Here is a 23558-nt window from a genome sequence, read left to right as displayed (position 1 = left end):
TCATTCGTTATTTAAAATTTCAAACACACACAAAAATACAGCAAAAATAATTGTATTTACATTCAGAAAATTATTACTAGTGACACAACACCAGACTGTACGGTGTAATTGCATTAGCACGAAGAGTTGATAGTAACAAAAATAAACTGTTTCTTTCATAACATCAAAAATATTTGTTTTGGAATTTCTAAAACTTTGCATTTCTGAATTAGAAGTACTAGAACAGTCGGAATATTATTATTATGTTCTATTTTAAGTGAACCATTGTAGTAGAAATATTTCTTTTACAAAATGCAACATTTTATTTGTCAAAATGGTATCTTTTAAGTTTTTTTTATAATGGCACAAGACTAACTAATTTATTTACCTCAAAGTAAAGCTTGGAAACGAACGAATATCAAACATTTCAGTTTTATCATCGATCGTCTTAAACAAACGACTCTGTTGGAGTGGACTAATGCACGGCGGCGCCGCCGACGATTTTTTCATGCCACTGATTGCCATTGAAGTAACGATTTCTTTGTTGATTATTTACTATATTTCAATACTATAATTCCTTAGTCTTTGCCATTCTTAAATTTATGTTTAGAGCCAACGACTTACAATACTTTTAGAGCGTTTATTTTTATGTGGTTGTTTTTTTACAAAGAATTCTTTAGGTTCACAGCAGTATCTACTTATGTATCTCCTAAAGCATGTACAAATTAATGTGTAAAAAATGTTGAAAATTAATCTAACAGTTGATTTAAACAATGTTTTAGTGATTTTTTAAACATTCCAAAAATATACACCACGATTTCATGCCGATCACTATCACGTCGAAGCACTCCTATATCTTTCTAATTTGTAGCACTATTTGTGGCCGCTGTCGCCAACGATTTTACAATCGGCACACGTCTTTTGTGTGGACTCAAGCATCTTGCAGTAAAAGATGAAACATGCAGTAAAAATTGTCTTCAAACCCTGGGGTTTTCAATTTTTTTTTTACAGGTTCTGAATTCGAACAGGTAATAACTTGGTAATAAGGGTAGTTTCAGGAGTCCAAAAAAAGCATCAATAAAACTTGGTATTATAAAAAAAACTCTATAGATCAAGATAAAATGGATTTTTATTTTGTTTTATTCTTAAAAAGGGCAGAGTAGTATATTTTTGTTTTTACATACAGGATTATATTTTATGTTAGATAATTTATTTTGTCAATATTTACACAACCTTAGGTTTAGTTTACATTTTAAAAGTACATAGGTACATTATATTAGCTACTACATTGTTAATTATTTTATTTATGGTAACATCATTTTTCTTTTCATACATTATCATCACAATCATCAATTACAATATGTTTAAAACGTAACGTCTAGAAAGGTAGAGATCCGATTATGATTATGGTTCTAAGCGTAATAATTAACAAAACATCTTATATTTCATAATACAGAATGTAAATACATATTGAATTCATAAATACGGATGACGCATCCGCAGCGCAGGTTTTTGACATTTTAAGTTACATAGATCAACGTTTGATAACAATTAAATAGAACTTGATTGGACTTAAAAGTGTTTAATCAATAATGTCATCATCAATATCGGAAGATTCAGCTTTTGTTTCACTCTTTTCTCTCTTCTTCCGTTCTTCGTCAGAGTGTAACTGCTCATAGACACGTTTCAAGTTCCTCATAATGTACGAAGTGCCGTTCACTTTTCCCGATTTCGGTCCATTCTCGAAGTATTTTTCTGGACCTTCGACGTTAATGGTCGAACGTACCGGTACGGCGAACGCCGAAAGGTGTCGAGGTCTCTGCGCAAAATCCCTGCTCAAACGTTTGTCTAAGCTGGTATCTTCTTGCCTGACGTCCTGATTTACATTTGTGTCAATCCCTTCGGCTAACGCCCGTTTCCTGTCATAAATATGTCCCGATACGCGGAGGTCGATAAAGAAGTTTAAGGGGTCCACACCGAATTGTGGATTGTACAAAGGTGGATACCACATTGGAGGCGGTGGAGGAAGGATCAGGTTTGATGTTGGTACAGGATTATCAGCTGGATTCCGAGCACATGGAGAAGGTTTTGGCAATTCCTCGGTACCAACGTCGACGTAAGTTGATTGTCTGCCAGGTGGACCAGGGCTGTCACTCGGTTTTGCTGGTTCTGGTTTCGGCGATAGTCGCCTAGGCGATGGATCACGAACTCGGGGCTGTTTATCTACTGTCAATTCCAGAGGTACTTCGGGACGAACATCTGTGTCTTTTTTTTCTTCATCCTTTGTGTACTCACGTCGCCAATCATTTTCATTTTCAGCGAAATATTTGTGTGAGCGACGTTTGAAGCGACGATGGAAATGGGGTGGTCGGCAACCATGTCTCGCGTTGACGAATGACCTTAACATCTCGCTGAAGAAGAAGGCGTGTGGTTGAAGTGGTAGAGCACTATAGAGATACGGCGGAGTTGCTGCTAACAATCTTGATACTAAGTCGGTATTGCGCATCTCTCGAAGCTTTGCGTGAGGGTCCGAAGGAGGTTTCTCCTCAGGCATTGAGCTCATCTGGAACAAAAGTTTCATTGTTATTATGAGTGGAATAGTGTCTGTGCTAGGCGAATCGCGACTGAAGTGTAAATATGAATGGGATGCGAGCGACGAGTGCACGTCGCAATTGGGGTGGTTGAAGAGCATTTACACTTTGAGATATATCTACCGTCCTTAACATACCTAACCATCGTATTCTCTAGGCGACAAATTCGCACTGAAATAGTAGATCGCGTTGTCCTGCACAAAAATGTAGGATAGCAGATATGCATGATGTTGTATCCAGTCGGTATCATTTCAAAGCTAGTATTATACCTATTTACGACAGCGTATTTTTCGTGAAAATTTATCAGTAAGTTAAGAAAAATCCATATATGAGTACAAATCGGGGTAACAATACGAGTTACCAATAACATTGATCGTATCTTGTAAATGTAAGCCGACGTAGTTGACAAACCTCGTAGCAATACTCGTTTTAATTAATTATGTTAATTGAGACTAAATTTAGAAGTACTAATTAAATATACATGGATTAATGAATTTGTACTGATTTGTACTACCTGTAGATATATAAATTAATAGGTAGTGCCCTATACAAACATTTACATTAGAAGAAACGTTTTTTTAAAGATTCTACTTGATTTCGATACATGTGCCGGTTATCATCACGTTATCTTACTATTTAGTATAGTATTTACAAACGGGATACCTAATATTTTTCATTTCTTTTTGTCTCGTTTGTTTCCTGTACTAACGAATCCCAGCAGACAAATTAGACCAAAGCCTAGATATACAACCACACATCTATCAAAGTGTAGGTTCGTCTGTCGACATCGATTTTTCAGCTCACCGCAGTTTTATTGCGTACGAATGACGAAGATACATTCCGATAGCTCGATCCTCGTTCAAACACACTGACATGGTGCAGCTGTTAGTCTTTTTTCTATCCGACCGTTCTGTCGCAAAATACACATTTCTATTTATTTTATTTCAAAACGTTACCGCTACCGTTCCACAGACATGTTTTATTTTTTTTATTGACCTAAAACGCAAATTAGAATCACTTCTATATGTATTTCAAAATTGTCATAGAACGTCCAGTGGACAACATTAATTTAGTATGTATTAATTTGACTGTAGACACAAACTATACTCTCTACTCTCTCAAAATTATACTACTGACAATCAAATCTAACATGTCCCTGCCACCTACTTTACCTACTAATAAAGTACGCTAACAGGAATTATATGTCACATTACCATATGACAGAGTTTGAAGCGAAAGCGATACATCGGATTTGTGTGACAATGGAACTAGGGGAGGCTGGGAGACTACAGGGGAAGGAAGAGAAGGGGAGGGAAGCTTGTTCACAATAAATTCGGAGTGGCGTATCTCTATTCAAACAGTTGATGCGAGCGTGAAGCGGGGAAATCTTACGTAAGCGACGGTAGGCAAACATGACTGCTTCCTCCCTCGTCTGCCACCCTCGTGTGATAAAAAGTGTATCTCGATTTTAATCTGTAACCATTTCGAAAATAGTGAGAGATATTACAATTGTGTAAGTTTTGAATTTCCTCGACAATTATAAAACGCATTTGAGATTGTACCTACGTAAATCATAGATGTTTACCTTAAAAATACTTAACTTACACTATAATATAATATAATATAATATAACTTACAAAATAAAGAAGGCTCTGTAAGCTAAGTTATCGTATCTTTTTATTGTTAAACAAACTATAATGATACGCCTTGTCTAATAACGTAGGTACTAAGTTAGGTGAGGTCCCTACTGTTACGTAGTATTGTGTCCGCAAATCACTTTTATAAAACATTGCAAAATATCAATTATTATAATATTGCAAACCAGTCTCTTTAAAAAGCACATAAATAATTCAATTACGCTGACACCCGTCGAGTCGTACAGATTTTAGCGAAAAATTAACCACAACGGCTGCTCATGAAATCCTCTTTTATTCTCTACCTTATTACTATTACATAGGGACTTGGGTTTTATAGGTGAAAATATGATTGGCGAGGTGCGGCGAACGTTAATTTCCATATTAAAACCGTCACAAAGGAAGCAGATTCAAAAACCGCGCCCGTGGGGTGGTTAAAAGAGCAGCCACGAAGTCGGAAAATACAGTAAAATGGATGTGATTACTTAGACAAAGTTTTCTTTAGACTAAAGCAAAGCAAGTTGGCTTACATAGATTTTTACTGCTAGAAGAGCCTTAAGTAAATAAATAACGCACACACTCATAACCCCGCACTAGGAAAACCCTGTATCGCGAGTGCCATGAACACACACATAGACAACCACAAATTACACCCGAACTCACGAGAGAAATAAATGTAGGCCATACAAATATTTCTCCCGATCCGGGAATCGGGCCTGGGATCTCTGCGTGGCAGTCCAGCATGCTAACCGTTCGGCCACTGAGGCAGTTAAATCGTGATGCTGGATTGTTTTATAACACAAGCTAAGATACTACCACGTTACCTATTTCTGCCGCCAAGTAGTAATGTGAGCATTACTGCGTTCCGGTATTGAAGCATAAGGGTGCTGATGAAATTACAGGCACATAGGACTTGTCAACTTATGTCTCAGGATGACGGGTGCGGTGGCAATGCTCCTCAGATTTTTGCTATTTAAAGCTGAGTGGCCCTGCAACTGATAGTAATTGCACCAGCAAGCGCCTGACTTGTCATTTGGTATGAAAAAAAATCTGGAAGGAATAATTTATGACGAAACACTGATTTTATTAACATTATGACAAAAGTTACTGCTGCTAAGTTCATATACATAAATTCGATATGAAATACATGCAAAGGAGCTCATCAAAAATAATAGACAATTCAAGGACTACATAAAGTTCGAAAAAAAAAAATAGATTTGAGGATACGCCCGGAAGTCGTATGCACAAGACGATTTATAGGCTGCTCTCCACAATAACATATACTATTTCTCACCTATAATTTTTTCTACATCTATTCGCATAGTCAGAAATGAAAATTAAGAATTCCAACTGAAAATTTCATTTGAGTCAGCTTATTAAATATTTATAATATTTTCTTCCTTCCTGTAAACTATGACGACCTATGTAAGTTAATCTGGATTCGTATAGATATATTAGTTCTGTTTCTTTGCACACAAACACAATACAAACTATTTTTATTGTTAATCTTCAAATTTATACCACAAACCTATTCTAAAGTACCCTCTTTGTTTCGCACATCTCGTAACTGCAAACAATATTGCGCTCAGATACCGTCGGGGTATGATAATCGCGTCAAAACGCACGTGAAGTACCATCTACCCTCCGACTGGGGAGCGGGGTACTCGAGGGGGGAAGGGAGAAGTACTAAGCCAGCTTTAAAACGTACCCGATTATCCGACAGTGTACTTGCCGCGATGTTTATAAAGGGAAACGGTTTTTTAAATAGGTACCTTTTTGACGAAGGGTTTACCAGTAAAAGACCTCTGTTAAAACGCGTAAACAACGTCAGATCTCCATAAATACTGGACGCTATGGAACAGCCGTTTAATTTGGTTTTATTGAATTTAGAAAGTGTTAGAGAGTGCTATATGAGCACAGCAAAAGTAGTAAGCACAGTTAGTAATTCACATAAGAAGATCGTTAGTTTAGTAAATAATTTCCATTTCTTTATGGGCACTTAATACACATTTGTACAGTTTGTACGTGACAGCCGTATGGATGAAATTGAAAATGGAAATCGGAAGCGAAATTCCGCGAAGAGGGGACCAGAGCTTGAATAGAAATATAAAACTACCAAAATAAGTAGACCTTAGGCATGTACATTCAAAACATGGAACCTCGAGTCTATATAATTTTGTCACTCTCCTGAAGAATAAAATGTTGCATCCAGCACTACACACAATTATTTTCGAGCTTGAAATAAAACTGTGAATGAACGCAGTTTCAGCAGAAGCTTTTAGCTTGCACCGTTTGGAACTTCGTAAATTCCATTTTCTATGTTTAAAAAAGAATTTATTAAATGTGGATTACGAAATTAACGGAATCGAATGGACATGCGGACGGAGACTCACGAGACATTGTAATTTAGATTTGTTTTTTCAGAGAGTAGTTTTGTCAATTCAAATAAGTAGGGTTCGCACAAAATTCTATGTACCTACATACATATTTACTTATTAATAATTCCAAAAGTAATTGCCTATGTATATAATTTCGCTTGTCACATTTCTAGGTACTTTAGAAAATGGACCATAATGCATCGAACCCTCTGCAACCGGAACCACAGCCCACTAATCAGCTTCACTGAACCAGAGACGTGGAAATATGAATGAAGCCAATTTCCTGGCCATATTCATCGCAGATTTTGATCAAGATAGGAAATGATGCTTGAATATATTTTATTATGACGATTTTTTAGGATAATGGTGACAATATTTATATATTCCCACTCTTCTTAAATTCCCTACCTTTCCAGCTTAGTTGATCTGTTTGTTATCACTAGAAATTAGAGTAGATTTCATAAATTGCAGCTCGTCAATGTAAAATGAATTTGTTACAAACACTAAAGTAGCCATTTGGTACTCGTCGCGACATCTGGTGTAACAAATTGGTACCTAAATATCCGACTACGCTGTCTTGTTTCGCGATTGTCAGTCCACCACCTGGGCCACTACCGTTTAAAACAGTATGAAGTAAAACAACTTAAAACATCCAAAGTTTTAATATTTATTTTTAATGAATATAATGATGGTTTTATTACCGTGACATTCATATATTTTTGTGAAAATACTCCACCAGTTTGTTATTATTATTCTAGCCACGGTGAAGCAACAGATACTGGGTCGAGTCTAGTCGGATCGATGGAATTTTCTTTGTATTTGTTCGACATTTGTATTAATAATAATCCCAAGCTTTAGATAATGGGTTTTGTCACTTCATTCGTATCATTTTCAGACAAAGACATTGCTCCTCACAAATTGTAAATATTTCACAATAACTCACTCAACGCGGACCGCTATTAATTACATACTTGTAATATGCCTGTAATTAAATGGAGTATTTGATGTGACGAAGACGAAGGAGTCGTTAATTACAATGTCTTCAAATATTATGGGTAGGAATGGTGTAATACCAGCAAGATGATAGTATTACGTTTTAAACAGTGTGCTTCGCCCTTATGTTTGTATAGTAACGTGAATAAACATACACATACTTAGTGATAATACCAACGAATAATGCCCAGAAACATTTTTTTAAATTTAATTACACGTACCCATTAAATATTTAAAATTACAAATAATACACACGGAGTAAATAATACTTCAATCTAAAATATAGAAATATTTACAAATAAAAGAGAAATATCTAAACGAAACGGTGGACTGAAATGATAAAGTCATCGACCAGTTATGTCTAATGTTCATGCAAACCACCGCCAAGCATTACTTAATATTAGACATAACTGGTTGATGACTTTGCCGTCTTAGCCTCAACTCGCACTAGCGCAGAGTCGAAGCGTCGTGTCGCGTCCTGTTTTTCAACTACAACGTCTGGCGACGTGCGACGACGCTCGCATTAGTGGGCCCGGATCACAGTGTGGTCGACATTTGACGTCGCACTGCGCTCAAGTAACGCGCGTCGACGAACGAAGCTGCTCGACTGCAACCAAGCGTCGACGCCGGTTTCCATATTTGCATAACACAAATTTGTACCTTAATTATGGGAAAATATATATGCATATACTATAGGCGAAAAACATGACGTGTCGCGACGCTTCGACTCTGCACCAGTGTGAGTTGAGCCATAATGTACCGTCACCGAGCCCGAAACGGTATGGTTTATTCAACTTTTAATGATAAAGTCTGATAGACTGATAAGCTTTATTACTAAAAGAATAACTACTAGAATAATGGATGGAATGTGCGATGGCTCACGAGTGAGTATTAAAACTGATGTATATTTCGTCTTTTATTCATTTCGGGTGCGTTGACCTAATTAAAGACCTCGGTGGCCCGACGGTTTTCACTATGGGCACTGGAGAGGAGGGACTTATTTACGGGTTCGATTATCGGTAAGTATACCTAAGTAAGGTAAATTACGTTGCTCTGGTACTCATAGAGTAGGGTCCTAGTTTGGGCAAGTCAAATAGTGTGGTTGTCTGGCACTTAATTATTATTATATTAATTGCCGGTCAATAGACGTGATATGCTGATCCTACAAAATGTACGTTCGTGTACCTAACGCACACGTTGTTTTGTTTGAAAAAACAAATATACGCAATTTACACCCGAAAAAATACATTCATTTTCCAAATAGTTACAAGTTACACATCAAAAATATGAAACAAAATACAATATAATAATTCCGGAATTTTTCGAGGTGAGAGGTATTAACTACTCCGTGGGAATTACTTCTTTAAAGTTTAAATGAATATACTTCGCCAATTCCAACGGCTGGTAATAAGTAAAAAATGTACTGATTCAAACTAAGAAATTAATTTGAGTTTAAAAAAAATTACATTTTAATTTGTTTTTGTTATGTTAAAAATTAGAAAGTATTATTAATACAATAATAAATAAATAATGAAATTATTATCAGCGACGGGACGAACAAATCGTGCGCCTACTGCTAAGCGCTATTTAAAGCTAGGTATTTAAAAATTTGATGGACATTGCCACTATGCCTGTCACTCTGAGACATAAGTTGACAAGTCTCATGTGTCTGTAATTTCACCAGCACTCTGATCCTTCAAAACCGGAACACGGAGCTATATATTGTATTTGAATTTTTTAGTTTAGCATTAAAAAAGTAATAATAAATATTAGACAACATGACAACATACATTGTTCTGATACCAAAGTAAGTAGCTAAAGCATTTGTGTTATGGATATCGGAAACAACGACGGTACCACAAATACCCAGACCCGAGACAATATAAAAAAGTCAGTTTTCTATTTTGACCCTGCCGGGGATCGAACCCGAGACCTCAGAAATGGCGACACCATGAAAACCGGTGTGCAAGCCACTCGACCACAGAAGCCGTCAAATTGTAATGTACGTTTTTAACTGATTAAAAATTCTTATTCATTTTCAATCGATATTTTTAATGGGAAGCAATGACGTTGTGTATAAAATATTATTTTATTGCTCGTACCATCGTTGTTAAGAGCAGTTAAACATGGCGACTTTTAGCAGCGATGTAAACGCGATGTAGTAGCGATACAGCCGCTAAGCGTCTACATTTATATATTTTGTTAAGCAATTATGCAAACGCGAAGCAAGCGCGCGACTGCATCGACACAAACGCGCGATTGCATCGCTTTACTTGGGATTTATAGGCGATTACATCGATACAATCGTGCGGTTGTATCGATGTAATCGCGCATTTATCGATGCAGTCAAGCGTTTGCATCGATGCAATCGCCTATAAATCGCAAGTGTAGCGATGCACGATTCACGAACGCCAAATGAATGAACGAATGCTAAATTTCACCGTGTGTTTCACTATTTTTGTATTCAGTGCAAGCGTAGCTCAGTTTCTTTGTCGTAGGCAATAAAGCTACTAAGGTAACAACGCTACGCCGCCGTAGACAACGATACCTTTGTGGATTTAACCACAGGGTACTTATGGAAATATGGAAATATTGTGTAGAATTTTAGGGAAAACTTGTGTTTTAGAATAAAATGTAGTAAACATATCATATTTAGGGGCTATGTTACAATACAAAGGAGAATTAGTCCTGGCTTATATTCTGTAGACAAATGATAAAATTTTTGTTGAACATACAATGGAGAATTGACAGCCAAGTATCTAGCTACTCGATTTATTGAAATGTGAAGAATATACGGTCAGTTCAATTTTTTATTTTTAAGTGCGTTAGACTCTTAGACTATTCCATCCTCTAAGGTTAGACTGAACAAATAACAAAAAAAAACAATGAAATGTATTCATACTCCTTCTAAACTTTAAAAACTTTAAAACAGAAACAAGCACTAATATCGCACTATTATTACAATAGTGTTATCATTCAAAATATGTAAAATTCGATATTATATCATTACTGAACGTAAAATTTTGTTATCTACACTTCAATAAAACCATCGTTATAATATTGAAAGAAACAATTAAAATAAAACTATTTAACTCAAATTCAGACAAACTTTTTGCGAACTAGTTCTGGATAAAACAGTTTTAATAAAAAAGTTTCTAAAAAATATTTAATTCTTTTTTCCTTTTATTTGGCTAGCTATTTGGCTAGGGAATTGTTTAGACGCCTGTAATAAATAAACTAAACCTATACGTAAATTTTGATAATATTTAGCTGGAAGTGAGTAATTCGTTTTTCATCGATTCTGCAAAAATACACTTTTTGAGTTAACACACAATTGTCTTTTTTTGACACGGCGATAGAATAGCATGCAAATAAGGCTTCGTCCACACGTGAGTGAGTTTACGTGTACCAGTCGATCAAAATCTGTACCCAAATTATTCGAGATACATCCATGTCGACCGACCGACATACGATACTCCCCGTGAGAGCGGATTTAAAAAAAAAAGGAAAATACAGCTCGCTCGTAGTTTACTAACGATCATGTTAAATAGAAACCTAGGTGGACATAAAATGCAAATGTGGTGAATTCGAATTTCTATCGTTTCGTTCTCTCGTTCTGCGTAGAATGTATAAGTATACCTATTGGGCACAGTAAGTAATATTTAAAAAATAATTGCAGCATTTGAAAATGGAACTATTTGGCTGTAGAATACAGTTTGTTTTACCTGACTGTCGCTTGTTTCTACATTGTGGCGTCATTTTAGAAATTGGTTGTCTACAACACCATGGATTTAACTCGTGAAAATTTTCGTAGCATGATTTTCTACGACTTTAAGTGTAATTTAATAGCTCAGCGGAGCTTTGCTCGGCTTCAAACTGCTTTTGGCGATGAAACACCATGCAAGACGACTATTTATAGCTGGTTTGCAGAATTCAAACGCGGTCGTGTGAATCTCAGCTCGTGGTAGCTCTGGTGGCCCGTCCACTGCTGTGAACAACAAAAACATCGATGCTGTGCGCCCTATGATCAAAACCGACAGGCATATGACATACCATGAGATTCGGGCATCTTTAGGGATAGGCATGAGTCAAATACTATCAATACTACACAAACATTTGGGTGTGAAAAACCTGTGCTCTCGGTGGATCCCACACTATTTGACTGGGGCTCATAAAACGGATCGCGTCACTTGGTGCAATACCATGCTTACCAGATTCAACAAAAAAAAGGGGTGTCAAATTTGGTGTGGGACATAGTAATAGGTGACGAAACATGGATTTATAGTTACGATCCCAAAACAAAGCAGCAATCGAGCGTATGGGTTTTTCAAGATGAGCTGAAACCAACCAAAATGGCGTGAAAAGTGCCTCCAAGTGGATGATTGCTTCTTTTTTAATAAAATTGGACACGTGGCTACTGTTGCTTCGCAGAATCGTTGTACCGTGAATAGTGATTGGTACACGAGCATTTGTTTGGCGGATGTTATTGACAAACTCCGTAAAAATAGCCGTAAATGCCGTATCATCTTGCACCACGATAATGCCAGTTCTCACACGACCAAACAGACAAATGAATTTTTGAAGGTGAACAACGTTTACCTTATGACCCATCCCGGGTACAGTCCCGACCTGGCACCTTGTGACTTTTATTTATTTCCAAAAATTAAGAACCAGTTACGCGGTCAACGATTTTCATCACCTGAAGAGGCTGTCGAAGGGTATGAAAAATATGTTTCAGAGATTGTCATGGACGAGTGGCATAAATGTTTTCAAAATTGGTTCATTCGTATGAGAAAGTGCATTAACGCTAACGGAGAATATTTTGAGAAACAATGAATTCATTTCTGACCATTTTTAGTATTTTTTTGTGCGCCTTACGTATAATAATGACATATCTGACAATTGCAATATTTATTTTACTGTAGTCCCGGTTTGGCAAACAGACGCAGATTCCAGTCCAACCGAATCGATGGATTTTTTCGTTATGTTTGTTCGATCGGTATATCAATAATGTTCAGACATTAATTAACGTTAATAATTAACGTTTGAGATAAGGTTTTGGTGTAATTGTCAGCAATTACACCAAAACCTTATCTCAAACGTGGGAAGTGCTAGTACTGTGTGCTGTAGTACTCATTCATAATTAAGTAAGAACCATGAAATAAATCATATAGTCCGGAGGGATAACAGGAAAATACTTTTTTTTTGTTTTAATTTATTTGGGTCAACAAATAGTAGACACAATTAATACTTTTTCTCATCATCACCATCATCAGCTTATACGTGGATGCGTGTAAGCTGATGATGATGATGATGTAATGATGATATGTACCGCAGGGCGTCTCACACTACGTTTTCCTTGACGTGGTCGCCATTCTAGAACAAGTCTGCTCCATCGGCAATCAACCCTCCAGCAGACATGCCCGGCCCACTGCCACTTAAGCTTACTGATTTTGCGAGCTATGTCGGTCACTTTAGTTCTCTGACGTATGACCTCGTTAGGGATTCGGTCCATCAGAGAAACCCCAAGCATAACTCGCTCCATCGCACGCTGAGCGACCTTGAATTTATGGACGAGGTCTGTTGTTAATGTCCACTCTCGTAGAACATAACTGGTAGAACGCACTGGTTAAATGCCTTAGTTTATAAGCTTTGTGTGATTGACGACCTGAAGATGTGGCTAAGCTTCCCAAACGCCACACAGCCGAAACGAATTCCCAAATGTCGCCTTCGTTCTAACTAACTTTTTTTACAGTAAATATGTAATGATTGTATCACCAACACCGTTAACCACTATATTAATATATTAATTGATCTGCGCCATCTAGATATAAGACGGAAGTTTTACCTTTTTTTGAGTTACGATCTGTAGTATGGAGATTAGCAGTCCTCTTGAATTTATTGCTCCATGGTAACGCAGACATAACAATATAGCTTTCACTATTAAAAGATTTTGGTAATATTTATATTGCAAACTGAAACAATCACGTGCGTCAGTAAAAACAGTCAGTCTGTTCGGCATTGTGTCGAATCGGGTGATTGTTATAAGTGATGTCTAATTCTACAAAATAATGTGTGATATTACATTACATTGATGCATGATATCATAATCGTAATATTACTCGTATTACTTACAGATCTCTAATACGAATATGTGCTTGACGGCAGAAATAGTTAAGTTGACAGTACTGCTCGAGGAACTCTATCACATGGAGTTCTATTACTACTAAAATACAGCTGATATTAACAAACACAATCGTAATATACTTATAAACTAAGAGAGTCGAAATTCGAGGATTAATGCGGCCCAAGGCGGTTCATTGTCTAAAATTCAATCTGGCTTTAGCTAGATTTACTCAGACTGCAGATAATCATGTAAATCTAACGAGCAAACATCTAGTGGGTTTGTTTATCGACAGTTCTAGATCTTACGGTAAGTATTACAATGAAAGTTAGCATATGTCCATAGAACAATGTCGTAGTTCATTAAAATTCGAATTTACGCATCATTTTGATAGAAAATACAGCCTTACAACAATATGAAAATATACATAAACTGCTAAACTGGAACCAACTGGTGAAAAACAATATGCATACACAATAGGTACCCATTTACGACAGCTGTGTTTCTTAACTATTATTTTACTAAAATAAAGTATTCATCGTCATTATTAACCTATTACATGTCACACTGTTGGGTACGGGTCTCCTCTAAGAAAAGAGATACAACTGTCTGCAACTCAGGCCCTATGCGGGTTCCGGACTTCACTCTTATTCCAAGGGTTGAGAATCTTTTTTGACAAACAGGTTCCATAACGATGGTCTATTTCACCGTTACTAAGCATCCCCAAAATTTAACTTTACACCTTAAAATGTTAGGCACAGACAGCAGCACATGAAGCCAACATATCCACGGATCTTGTTCCGTGGCACTGGAGGCGATATTCGAACAAAAGTACATAGCTTGATTGCACATGTCACAGGAATTCAACCTTTCAATTGAGGAGCAAACTTTCACCCACTGAGCTTCCACCGCTCTATTAAACAAAGTATGAATATACGTACTTACATATTTTGTCCCGTTTACCAATATTTTGCGTAATACGACTAAAAACGATACAGCAAACTCAGACAATAGAGACTGCGCGGGAAACAGAGCCGGTGAAGCCATTGTCTTCTGCCGCCGCACCCGTGAAGGCTGCAGTGGACAGCTTTTATTTCACTGCCTATCTTTCGTTTTTGCCTATAACATTGGAAGGGAGAAACTCATAGATATGGAGAAATTTGGATGTTTGTTGGAAAAATTATGTTTATCTACAACTACGGAAATCGAGACAGAATACCTAACTGTCTACAAAAACTAATACTTTCACTGTCTTCTTCTCCTTGTCGTATAGATGATATATATTATAATGCTTGCCATCGTGGTGAAAGGATTTGTTAGTCGGCGTAGGGGTCCTCGCCGATTGTTTGCCTAGGGTGTCCCAGACGTTCAGGAAAGGTAGTAGGTAAGGTTAAGGAAACGATACGTCATGTGGGGCGACTCCTTTCGTCCACCTTTGATTGTAATTATTTTAACCGAAAACCCTTTTCTTTTGAATAGTTACGTGTACTCATAATGGGGTATATAAGCACAAAACATTGCTGGATACGGTAAAGACAAAATAAAAATTCAGTTTTTCGATGCTTTTTTTATGATATCAAAATCGGAACGCAGTAATGTGAGCATTACTGCTTAAGCAGCAGAATTAAGTAAGGTAGTAGTATTTCCCAGCACGAACTCTACGGCTACTAACATCTCGTCTAACACCAGAGATATTAATGGTTAGTTCGTACTCTTCTTTGTATAATAAGCCACATATGATCTACTAACTTAACTACATAACTATATAATTATATACGTGGTAAGCTTTTATCATATGAAAGCCTTAAAAATAATAAGAACTACATGAAACAAGATACGTAAATGTGAAATTTTATTACTCTCATATTTAAGGTTAAAAAGAAGAGAATTAATCGATATTAATTTCGTTCATAGAAAATCCCTCGCTCTCCTGAAAAGCTATCATTTTTGCAGTTGTGGCCTTAGTACACCAAGGGTGCGAGTTCAGTGCTTGAGGAATGTTCAGCCCTTTTTTAACAAAACTACCATTACTATGTAGTTTGCATGACGCCATTAAGTTTATGATATCACGAACGAGTGTAGCTGTTTCTTTCTAACTCCTAATTTCTGAATGCCTGTATCAATTTTACAAACGATCTTCACTTTTATTTCTTGAATTGACTATCACATTATGTTTGTTTTGAAACTAATGACAAACATTTTTCTAATACTTATACTATGTTATACCAAATATCTACTAGTCTTTTCAGACTATAGAGCCGACAGTCGTAATAATAATAACGAGGTAAGTGACAGCAGGAAGCCTTCACACATACTCGATTTACATCCCTATAATACAACACAATACAATATGTATGCATATAAAAATGGAACACCCGCAGGCGCCACTTGTAAGGGAGAGGAGGTAAATGAGCGAGTCGTAATAATCGAGAGATGAAATTTTTTTAAAAAGTGAAGTGAACAATTACAAAACATTTATAAAGGTACCTGAGGGTGCGCACAGACTTGGCGAATGCGCCGCGAACACGCTTATGCAATATGATCCCTTTTATGTAAAATGAGCATCAAATAGCAGCAACGAATATAACTTTATTTGAGTTGCTATCATTTGAGTAAGGCATTTAAAATGCATTTAAACAACAGTTCTTACCTAGGTATTATCTGCCAAAAATTTGTTACACAACCGGCAACACTAAGCTGACAAAACAAAATTTTTTGTAAGCAGTAGAGCTCCTTGTGAAAGAGTTCGTCCAGGGAAGTACTGCCACCTTACCTATTTCTGCCGCCAAGCTGTAATGTTAGCATTACTGTGTTCCGGTTTTGAAGGGTAAGGGTGCTGGTGAAATTACAGGCACATGGGACTTGTCAACTTATGTCTCAGGGTAGCGGGCGCAGTGGCAGTGCCCCTCAGATTTTCGCGATTCGAAGCTTTGAGTGGCACTGTAACTGTTATGGACAGGCGTGTAGCTTACCATCAGGCGCACGGCTTGTTCGTCTCGTCACTTGATATTATAAAAAAACGGCTGACTCAACCCTTATCGACTATCACAAGTATGGCATTTAAGGAACGATTTGTCTTCAAAATCCGTCGTATCAGACTGATAGAAACGACGAATCGATAGTGCATGTTTATGTCGTTAACACTTGGGGAGTAACTAACACCAGAGGGTAGCGACGGATTGATAAGATTATCGTGGCGATTGACCGTGAAGACAAATCTTGCCATGTATGGAGCTTGTTATTACATGTTTAGTTTTCATATTGTTAATGTAAGTAGTATAGTCAAGAGCTTATCAAGTTTTTTTGGGCTTTGAGTTGAATTGACATGTTTTTGACCCTGAACAAAGTAAATAAATAAATTATTGCCACTGGCCTGTCTTACGCCTTACGCGGTTACCCGTTTCGTTTAGAATACCTAATATATAATAAAAATATTATAGCAGTACATCACATTTATTAATACACAGATAATAATTCCAAGCGGACAATTCTCATACCCTCCTGTTAAGTGATTCATATTTACCCACGGGGAGGGATCATTCAGACACACTTCCATTGTACTCAACCACAGGGTGCCATGGATTTAAGAAAATCTAATTTGCTTTTTATATTACGTCATTCGACTGGATTTAAGCAGAATTTTAATATTTTTGATACTAACAATCACGAGAAATATGTATGGGTGTTTTTTTTAAATAAGGTATTGGCAACCATTTCACATGTTAAAAAGCTTAAGTTTGAAAATAGAATATACTGTTAAAATTGACAGTTACCAAAAGCATTTCAACATTCCAAAACAAATCATTTCAATTCTGTATTATTGAGCGTAGCGCAATTCGTAGCTCCACCGTAGAACTGTCGTAGCACATCAAACAGACTGCGAGTGCCATCCTGGCTTGATGGCTGAGTTATTAGGGGAACCATTCCGCAATGGATGCTAAGATTTTAGCGGAGATTTTAGAGATATAATAAGTATATGCACGTTGCGTGCAAATTCAAATTTTTCGCTACTAAATTGGTTCGGTAAGGACACTAGCTTTATTTCAGAATTTATTTTTTTACAATCGAAATTAAAGTCATTTGAAAAATGTACATCGTATACTATACGTGTTCTATTTAGTTCAGTTGATATAAAAAAATTCATTGATATTTTTAATTGAATGCAGCGGTTTTCTTGTAACATTTCGAGGTAAGTTTGTGTTTCTTTTCTATTGTACAAAGTTTTAGGAATCGTGTTTTCACACCGTATACTAATCAGTGTACATCCTCAATTTCACTACATATTTTTTCCAAAGTAGGTGATTCAACACTGACTGTTATGCGGAATCAACCGAAGCCATTTGAGGTCGTATCGACTCTTAATTACAATTTTTGTTTGAAATTTATTTTAATGCTATCATTATACCAGTTTTGAGTTCAGTGTTGGAGAAAGGGTTCTCTAAGAAAGGTATAACGAAAAAAACAAACAGACAAAAATGTATTAAATAAGAAATATACCTATTATAATTTTGTTCAAACTTTAAGGCTGTTCTATATCTAAGTTTATATTACAATTCGCACAACGTTCCATCTTATCAAACACTAAACGCCTGTCTATAACAATTGTCTGTTCAGAATTAGCAACCACTGAACAATGGTACGATGATAATCGGAATACCTTGAAATCTCATCGCGGCATATCTCCTGTTAAAGCGACGCTTGGGTAAATCTTAATCCCCCTCCCTCCCCCACTTCCCTTTCTTCCGTGCGCTAATACTGCAAGCAGCGTAGAGTCTCAACTTTGTTATATAATTAAATAAACAAAAAAATAGAGAAAGTTCAGTAAATTGCGGTTTTTATAACAGATAAACATAATTTTTTAAATAATAATTAATATTTATAATAATAATTACTATATTATTTTATTCAATATCAACCTTTTTTGTAAAACACTCCAATAGTTTGTAGCTGATACAAAGATGAAACAAACACAAACAAAAATTCCTTCAAACAGACTTTCACAAGTTTCTCATAGGTGGAGCCACGGTAAAAAAAGCCGCTTAATCCCAATAAACCGCAACAAGCACATGGTGAAATTCGTAACATCTGATGACTAGATCCATAGCTCAGTTGGCAAAGCGGTAGCCATGTTAGCGCGACAAACGCACGTCAAATCCAGTCGGATCGAAGAAGTTTTCTTTGAGTTACCAACCAACAACCAAAACAATGAACCATTTTGAAAAGAACTCTGACCAAAATACTGAGAATCTAGAGAACTGAGATTTTAGCCGTGGGGCGACGGCTTAAGAATACATTGTCGCCTCCCCATACATGCCCGTGGGGGTCGTAAGAGGCGACCGAGGGCGTCACAAGTGTCCATCTGCTTAGCATTGTGGTAGGCTCTGTGCCGACTGGATAGCGACCACAGTACACACGGCGGAAAACCCTCCACAGTGAAACGCTTTTGCGAATCGCGTTCAGGGATCAGTTGGTGTACATCCAGTGCATTTGGCCAGACCGGCAAAATGATAGTGACGGAGTGAAGATATTTGTGTTTTCCATCCGTTACTCTCATCTCTGGACTGTATTCGCACTTTCCATCAGGCGCGGTGCAGTCATTTTGTCGAGTCGCAATAAAAAAAAAAAAAATAAAAAAAAATCTAAAAACTAAAAATTAAATTTATGAAATGTCTTTCTAAAATCTTCAAGTTCTTCAGCATCTTTCTGGTTTTAGTTAGTTATCAATCGCTATCATCCTTAACTTCTCTTAGTACCGTCTATGAGTTGAGAATCACTGGCCAATGAAAGTAATAACGTGATAGTAAGTCATTGGCAGACGTCTAGAAATTAATGTGAGTGCCGGGACAATCTTAAGACAATTGAGCGAGCCCGCGGCAACGGTACATAGCAATGTAGATGATTTATGATGCGTTAAACTTGGAAGGGTGAAGTTGCTAATTGATTTCCATTTGTGACACACTTTGAGAGTTATCGGAACATCTTCATTTAAATATATAATAGTTTCCTTTTCAGTAATTTAAATTCAAATTGTTTAAAACACTAACACAAAAGTAAGAGCGGTTACACACGGCGGTTTTAACAGCGCATTTGCATCAATCCAATCACGCGTTTGCGTCGATGCAATCGCCTATAAAATGCAAGTGTCACGATGCAATCGTGCGATTCACAAACGCGTGTTTATATCGCTGCCAAAAGTCGCGTTGTGTAACCGCAATACTATTATATTCTTCTCAATTAGACCACCTATACAAAACCCATACGGACCACACGTATTGAAGAGAATGCTCTCACCTAAACAGTTTTGCAGTATGGCAAATTTTCCTATTCTTTCCCTTTTAAAAATTTTATATTGCTTTGTATCAAAATTAGATAATACAGTTACAAATATAATAAATACAGTTTAATTCCAAACGTATTAACGAATCTATGTCAAATTATAAATGTCTAAATTTAAAAATATATTATATATTGCACAAGTGACAATATTTACTTGTTGATTCTTACCCGCAAGAAGTAACCCTTCTGAATCGAGGGGGATTTATAGCGCTGCCATAAATATTAAAAACTTGTCCTCGTAAATCTGGCGCATAATAAAACCATGGCAATATTGTGGATTCTTAGACGCTGTAAATCGTACGAAAACAGGTGCGGTAGTACTGTATAGGTATAACAACTTTGAAACTGTTTCTCGAAGTCCTCCAATTCATGCATTTATAAGCATATCTACGGTTTGCTGCATAGTTTTTTCTACCTATAGTACTACTAGACACTAAAGATTTTAATTAAGAAGACTACGATCATTAGGTAGAAAATATCACGTTGAAACATCCTCTAGTATTGAAGACTAAAATTCGCCATACACTGTACGACATATTTGAACTTTTAGTGACATCATTACGTCATACCGGTACTACAGTTCCTAATTACAACTTTAATTGCTTTATTTCAAATTTAATAACGCCAATGTAGAAATAAATCCCGTTGAACAAAATAAGTAGTTGAAAAGAGTTGAGAAGACTCAAAAGCGTTTCAACAGCGGGACAAACATTAATCAACGAGGGATTACAGCGGGAGATCCCTAATAAAAACGAAACCGGAGACGACAAACAAAAATTCAATCCGCAAATTGTCCTATTACAAAAGAGACCATTAGAACAACTCCAAGGGAGATCCTTGTAAACGGTTGTATTGGACGAAGAAACTTATGTCGGATCTGCTTGAGGAAGACAAAATTGTCTCCCGTCAAATATAATATTCCAAATTGTTGATTGAATATTTTAGACAAACACAAAATGTCAAAATGTGCCCATTGTATAGACCCATTGAAATACACCCATTAAACACTCAAGGCGATTCAAGCTAGATAGACTACGAAAAGGGAAATTCAACACAAGAAACCTAATCGCTTTTAGATTTGTTAATTATAACTTATACTGTCTTATTTTTGTACTGAACTAGTCCCATGAAGGAACTAACTCCACGAAAGTCTCCATGGAAATCAGCGAAGGCGACTTTTGATTAATTAGCGCTATTCTTTCAGAGACGACAGGAAACGCCGCCATTAATCCGCGTAAAACAATATGGCGTCTGGCGCCATTTTATTGAGACATATCCGGTGGCTTTTGGGATGGTAAATTGTTTCTTATTCAAAATGGTTAATGTTACCTAACGTTTACTTGTTTCAAGTTAAATTAAATGTCAGTGTCTAAACTGGATAACAATGGTAATACCAATTCGCAAGTTTGGTGCAATAAGGCCGTATCAGCAAAAGGACAGCTTTTCAGAAGAGAGATTTAGAAGATTGTACGAACAAAATTAGCCAAAACCTTTTTATGTTTAAATAGTAGAATAAAACTAAACATATGTATACCTGTACCTACATAATTCGTTTCATTTAATTGTATTATTTTTATCACTCCTGTGATAAAATGACTTTTGACGTATGACCACATGTGACTTTAAACCAAGGCTCCGAGTTATAGATAATTATGCAATTATAAATTTTAATTCTCAATGTGTTTCATTAATATATTTTTGTTTTATAATATCAAGTGACGGGGCGAACGAGTCGTGCGCCTGATGGTAAGCTACACTCCGAGCTTTTAATAGCAAAGATTTGAGGGGCACTGCCACTGCGCCTATCAACCCGAGACATAAGTTGACAAGACTCAAGTGCCTGTTATTTTACCAATACCCTTCAAAACCTGCTAACATTACTGCTTGGCAGTACTTCCCTGGACGGAATCTTTCACAGCGAGCTCTACTGCTGCTAAATACTCACATCAAATGTGTCACATAAAAGCCACACTAGTCATACGTAGCTTAATACTATACACATACTGTACATACCGGTAATAGATATTAGTACCTATGTAAATAAATGGTAGAAAATGAAAGGAAAATAATAACGTAAGCGTGTTACATTAATGAATAACACCTGTATAGGATTGCAAAATAGACAAATTAATCATTTTACTATTATTGTCTTCAATTTTAAGGCATTAATCTTAATCCTTATTCGAAGAAGCAATTCAACAAATCATTTCCGACAACCCGGTGAGCTAATTTGACGGTGAAAACTTGAGTTAAGCCGAAAGCCGCTGAAGCAGAGTTTTATTTGTTTGAAAAGACGATTTGACGACAGGGATGAGCTTTACGATCGGGGGACAGATTAATAACTGGTATCTTATTCTGATGCAGCTAGATGAAATTAATACAAATTTTGTAAAGATTTATAACCAAATGAAAAGGAAAGAACGCAATGGTTGGTTACCGTTCTTAGTAAGTAATTGTTAAAAAACTCTCAATATTTTAAGTGTATATAACATTACTATAAAACTATTATTATCATGTTTCTTAAATATAAAATCACGCCACTTATATTAGTAGCAATAAGTAGAGCTCCTTGTGAAAGAGTTCGTCCAGGCGAGTACTGCCACCCTATAATAGGTAGTTATTTATACCGCCAAGCAATAATATGAGTGTTACTGCATTCCAATTTGGAAGTGTTAAGGGTAGTGGTGAAATCACAAGCAACTTATGTCTCAGAGCGAAAGGCACAGTGTCCCCTCTTTGCGATTTAAAGCTTTCAGTGGCACTGCAAAATCTATGTCGCGTACCCCAAGCACATAACTTGTTCGTCCCCACACTTGGTATCATAAAAAATAAAAATAAAAGACTAATGAAATTAAGAAACACATGCACAAAGTAAGCGCCACAACCAGTCGCAACAGTCAAAAAAACGGCAAGAATCGAAAACCCTTTTCAGAATAAGCCCGTAGCCCAAAGAAACCACCTTCGTTTCTGATGCTAATTAATTCCCCCCAAACAACTTTTATTGTTACTAATTGTGATTAAAACGGTCTCCCTTTCCTTTGTCGTTTATTATTATCAAGAACAGAAAGTTTCGTAAAGAAAATTAATTCAGTCTTACAAAACTATAAGCTTAGTAACAAAATGTACACATGCCTACACACATTTGATTCTATCTGATTCTGGTTTGGCATTATTGACTTGACTATATTTATTTTTGTTGAATATGAAGATTTTTCACTAATGACGTTCATATATTTTTTTGGAAAAATACTCCATGTTATTATTATTCATACAAAGATCGAACAAACACAAAGAAAATTCCTTCGATCCAACTGGACTCGTACCAGTGACTGTTGCCTGACCGTGGTTACCATTCCTACCAACTGATATTCTTATATTACCATCATCTCATATACGGGCACTTATGAGTCTCTTAAGTATCTTTGTGCCATAGTCCACTACATTTGGCCCAATGCGGGTAGGGTAGGGGACATCTTAAAATACTTGAAACTTCCAGGTACGAATTTCGTTATTTTCATTCACC

The 23558-nt window shown here is 36.5% G+C and overlaps 1 protein-coding gene across 1 annotated transcript in view; it reads right to left on the bottom strand.

Moving 5' to 3' along the window:
- Positions 1–1462: 1462 nt before the first annotated feature.
- LOC113234828 overlaps positions 1463–23558 on the bottom strand; it is a 29282-nt gene continuing 7186 nt past the window's right edge. Inside the window, exon 2 of the mRNA XM_026470335.1 lies at positions 1463–2542. Within this exon, the coding sequence (XP_026326120.1) occupies positions 1562–2542 (981 nt within the window). The 3' untranslated portion in view covers positions 1463–1561. The remainder of the gene's footprint in view (positions 2543–23558) is intronic.

The sequence above is a fragment of the Hyposmocoma kahamanoa genome, unplaced genomic scaffold (assembly GCF_003589595.1).
Source record: "Hyposmocoma kahamanoa isolate Upper Pololo Valley unplaced genomic scaffold, ASM358959v1 86, whole genome shotgun sequence".
In the NCBI taxonomy this organism is placed as follows: domain Eukaryota; kingdom Metazoa; phylum Arthropoda; class Insecta; order Lepidoptera; family Cosmopterigidae; genus Hyposmocoma; species Hyposmocoma kahamanoa.
The sequence above is the reverse complement of the archived record's forward strand: the minus strand, read 5'-3'. Positions and strand labels throughout refer to the sequence as shown.